We start from the raw sequence: 3,503 nt of genomic DNA on the forward strand, positions 1-3,503 counted from the left end.
CATTATACCTTGAAGCGCTACAAGGACGGAAACTATTCCACACCTTCAAACGGCCTTTCACGTGAGAATAACTCTAAGAGTAGTATTATAGCAATAATAAACTACTGTAGCTTCTTACTTACTTGCTGCCCAACTAAGACTCCGGAAGAGTTTAAGCCACGTACCTAATAACCTTGTGACATGAAGGTCTACATACAGAGATAAAAATGAGGAAGCGTCAACCAAGGCTGACGTCTTCTGAGAAGAGAAGGTATTGTTCCCTTTACCCCAAGGTTTGTTTTCAAACATCCTTCATCACAGATCTTTGAAAATTTGTATCACATAAGTGCAACTTCTCAGACACAATGTCAATGACTTGATGAAACTTCACTTGCATGGGGAGTCCCTGCATTTCTCTCTCACACACCTGACACAAATATAGGGTATTTTTCCCAGCTGAGGGACAAGACTGGAATGGAGGAGGGGAGAATATGGAGGGCACTGGAACTTCCAAACGCCAGGCTTTGTCACTGCTTAATACGCCTCTACTAACGACCCTTCTCGGGTGATAGGCCTTGACAGGCAGGACCCCAGGGGACCCATGTCTGGGCAGCCTGTGGCTCTGGGATCCCGTGACACGGAGAAGGAGGTCCTCTCCCCAGGAGTGGCAATGTGGATTTGGGTCGGAGGGGAGAGGCAACGGCTGAAGGGAGAGCTGTCGCAGGGCAGGGCCAGGGAGGAGAATGCAGAGGAGAAGAGAGCGCTCGGCCCTGTAGCACCTCCCCCCGTGCCAACCGCTGGGAAAGCCTCTGTCATGGAAAACAGGAGCGGAGCTGGGGAGCAGAGCTTCCCCCTGAGCTCACCCACAAAGGGCGGAGCCAGCGGGGATGGCATCACAAGCGGGGAGGTGAGGTCACAGAGGAAGTCCTTCCCTATTGGTCCCTGCCACCCCAGAAGAGCCCTTGCTCCCACTGCCCAGGCGAGCAAGGGGCCCGAGCCTGCGCAGGAGAGGGCCTGAGCCTGAGCCCTTCTTCCGCGGGGCTCGGCCAAAGCAGGGTCTGTCCCGGCCAGAGCACGTGGGGACGCCGTGCCCAGACAAGGCTTGGCCAGGCCCAGGCAAGCTGAGCCCGGAGACAGGAACCACCAGCGAGGGTCAGCAAGGAAAGCAAGGACAGGTGGGCAAGGCAGGCAGGCTGCAGGAAGACGCAGCATGGAGATAGCTGGGGAGAAAGCTGCGAGCAGCATGTCCGGAGCAGAGGAGGTCTGCACAACGCCTGAGCAGGAGAGGGAGCCCGAAGCGGCATGTTCTGGGGGCCCCTCCGAAGGCAGCGAAGCAAAGGCCAAAAAGAGCCGCTCCTCCCGGTCCTCCCGGGCCGGGCTGCTCTTCCCGGTGAGCCGCGTAGAGAGGCAGCTGCGCAGAGGCCACTTTGCTGAGCGCTTTGGAGCCAGGGCCCCCGTCTATCTGGCTGCGGTGCTGCAGTGGGTGACGCACAAGGCCATGGACATGGCTGGCAAGATTTCCAAGAAGAGCAAGCAGCAGCGCATTTCTCCATCGCACTTGCAGATGGCGGTGCAAAAGAGCTCTGTGCTCAGGAAGCTCCTGCGAGGCGGCGTGCCTGGGCACCACGGCAGGGCTGTCCCGCAAAGCCAGCGCGTGGCCTCACCCTCCAAAAAGAAGATGACCAAGAGTAAGAAGAGACGCCCCATGCAAAGGGCTGCACCTGCCCGTGCCACTGCTGCTGTGAAGTAAGGAGAAAGCAGAAGCTCTTGCCCCACAGTGGCAAGGCAAGGCAAGGGCTGTCATGTTTGCAAGGCTCTTGCCAAATCCAGCTCTATGGTCTAAGGGTTCAATAAAAGCCTTTGCAATGCTGTGCAGTGCCTGGAGCATGCCTTGCAGGTTTTAGGCAGCAGAGCGTGAAGAGGCAGGTCAGGAGACAGCAACTGCCTCTCACCCAGTGGGAGAGCGCGCCCCGTCAGTCGGGAGTTTTGTTTGAGCAGCGACACCCGGTACTGCCCCAGTGGGGAAGAGTCTGTGGAGGGATTGCTCAGGATGCCTGGCTGCGTTTCGGTATTTTGCCGGCTGCCAGGGCCTTCTCACAGCCATGCCTCTCCTGCCCAAGGGAGAACGGTTCCCACGCAGGAGCCCAAGTGTGACCACAGAGAGAGGGAGTGAGCGTGTGGGGCAAAAAGGGGGGATGTGGGGGATAAAGGTGCCCCCTGGCAGTGACCACAGAGGAGCGGGTCCTCCCTCAGCCCCTTGCCATGTGACAGGATTGTCCCAAGCACGGGCTCTCCACCACATCCATCGTTCCCTCGGGGGAGGGCCGGGAGGTGGTCCTGATGATCCAGGGGAGCTCTTGGTGCAAGGCCAAGGCATTTCTCCTCCTCAGTGTTGCCCCGTTCTCTGTGTCCCTCCTCTCTTTCTGGCTGAGGGGGCTGCCGGGGTGGGGTGGGGCTGGCCACTTGCCCATGGGGTCTGTAAGAGGGCCACTGGGGTGAGGCTTCCTGCAGGGGAGTTTCTCCTCAGAGGAGCTCCCAGCTGTGGGTGGGATCTCTTCGCGCCATCTCAGTCATGCCAGAGGAAAACCAGGCTACGTGGACCCCAGCGCTGGGCATGCTCCAAGGACTGAGCAGTCTCTTCCTGTGAGCAGGCTCAGCATTGTGGTAGCCAGGCCATGGAGCCTTTTGTGCTGTGTGTTGGACTAGCGTGTTGGGCTAGCGTCTCCTGGCTGGACAAGGGCACACAGCTGGACATGGGGATAAAGCTCTGCAAAGGGAGGCTGTAGCACAGCCCCTGCTGAGAAGGAGGGCAAGGAACCTGCCTGGAGGGCAACTGGCCCTGATGGGCAGCACCTGCCTCCAGCTCAGTTTTGCACTTGGTCTGAAGGCAGCTGGGAGGGGAAGAAGGGATCTGCCCCCCAGAGGATGGGCGCAGGCTGTGAGGGGTGGTGAAGGTGAATGTTTCGAGAAGAGCAAAGGGCCCCGGAGGTTCCTCTTGCGCCGTCCCAAGGGGGAATATGGGAGAGACAGCAAGTGCCCCGCAGTCCAGCTGCGTTTGCCCTTCCTGGGTGGGGAGGGCAGGAAAGCACTTGGGCTCATCACAGCCAGCACCCCAACTCCCACTGCTGCCTGCCCATGCAGAGCCCCATGGCCGGTGTCTTCCACACCTTTCTTTGCACGGCTCTCGGAGAGCCCTCAGGTTCCAGATCCAGCCTGAGCACACTGCCCGCCTCTCTTCCGGGTGAAGCACACAGGGACAGGCCCTCCTGTGGGATCTTCCCATCGGGCGTATCCCGACTCAGGACCCTGGGAAGGCAGGAAAAGCCACTTCCTGACAGTGACTCCTGTTCATTTCCCCCCACACACACTTTTCCTATTTATTTCCACACTGCAAGATCTTCTGGATGTTAAGTATGTATCCTACACGTCTAGGCTGAAGTTAGTTTTCCCCGGAACATCATGGGAGGAGAGGGAAGAGAAAGGAAGGGCGCACGTGCCATGGAGAAGTGTGTTGTCTGGTTGCC

General features: G+C 58.6%; 1 protein-coding gene across 1 annotated transcript; it reads left to right on the plus strand.

Moving 5' to 3' along the window:
• Positions 1-1,189: 1,189 nt before the first annotated feature.
• LOC143157977 (histone H2A-like) lies at positions 1,190-1,729 on the plus strand. Its single transcript, XM_076333330.1, has one exon. The coding sequence runs from the start codon at positions 1,190-1,192 to the stop codon at positions 1,727-1,729; it is 540 nt and encodes a 179-aa protein (XP_076189445.1).
• The last annotated feature ends 1,774 nt before the right edge of the window (positions 1,730-3,503 follow it).

This window comes from Aptenodytes patagonicus, chromosome 1 (assembly GCF_965638725.1).
Source record: "Aptenodytes patagonicus chromosome 1, bAptPat1.pri.cur, whole genome shotgun sequence".
In the NCBI taxonomy this organism is placed as follows: domain Eukaryota; kingdom Metazoa; phylum Chordata; class Aves; order Sphenisciformes; family Spheniscidae; genus Aptenodytes; species Aptenodytes patagonicus.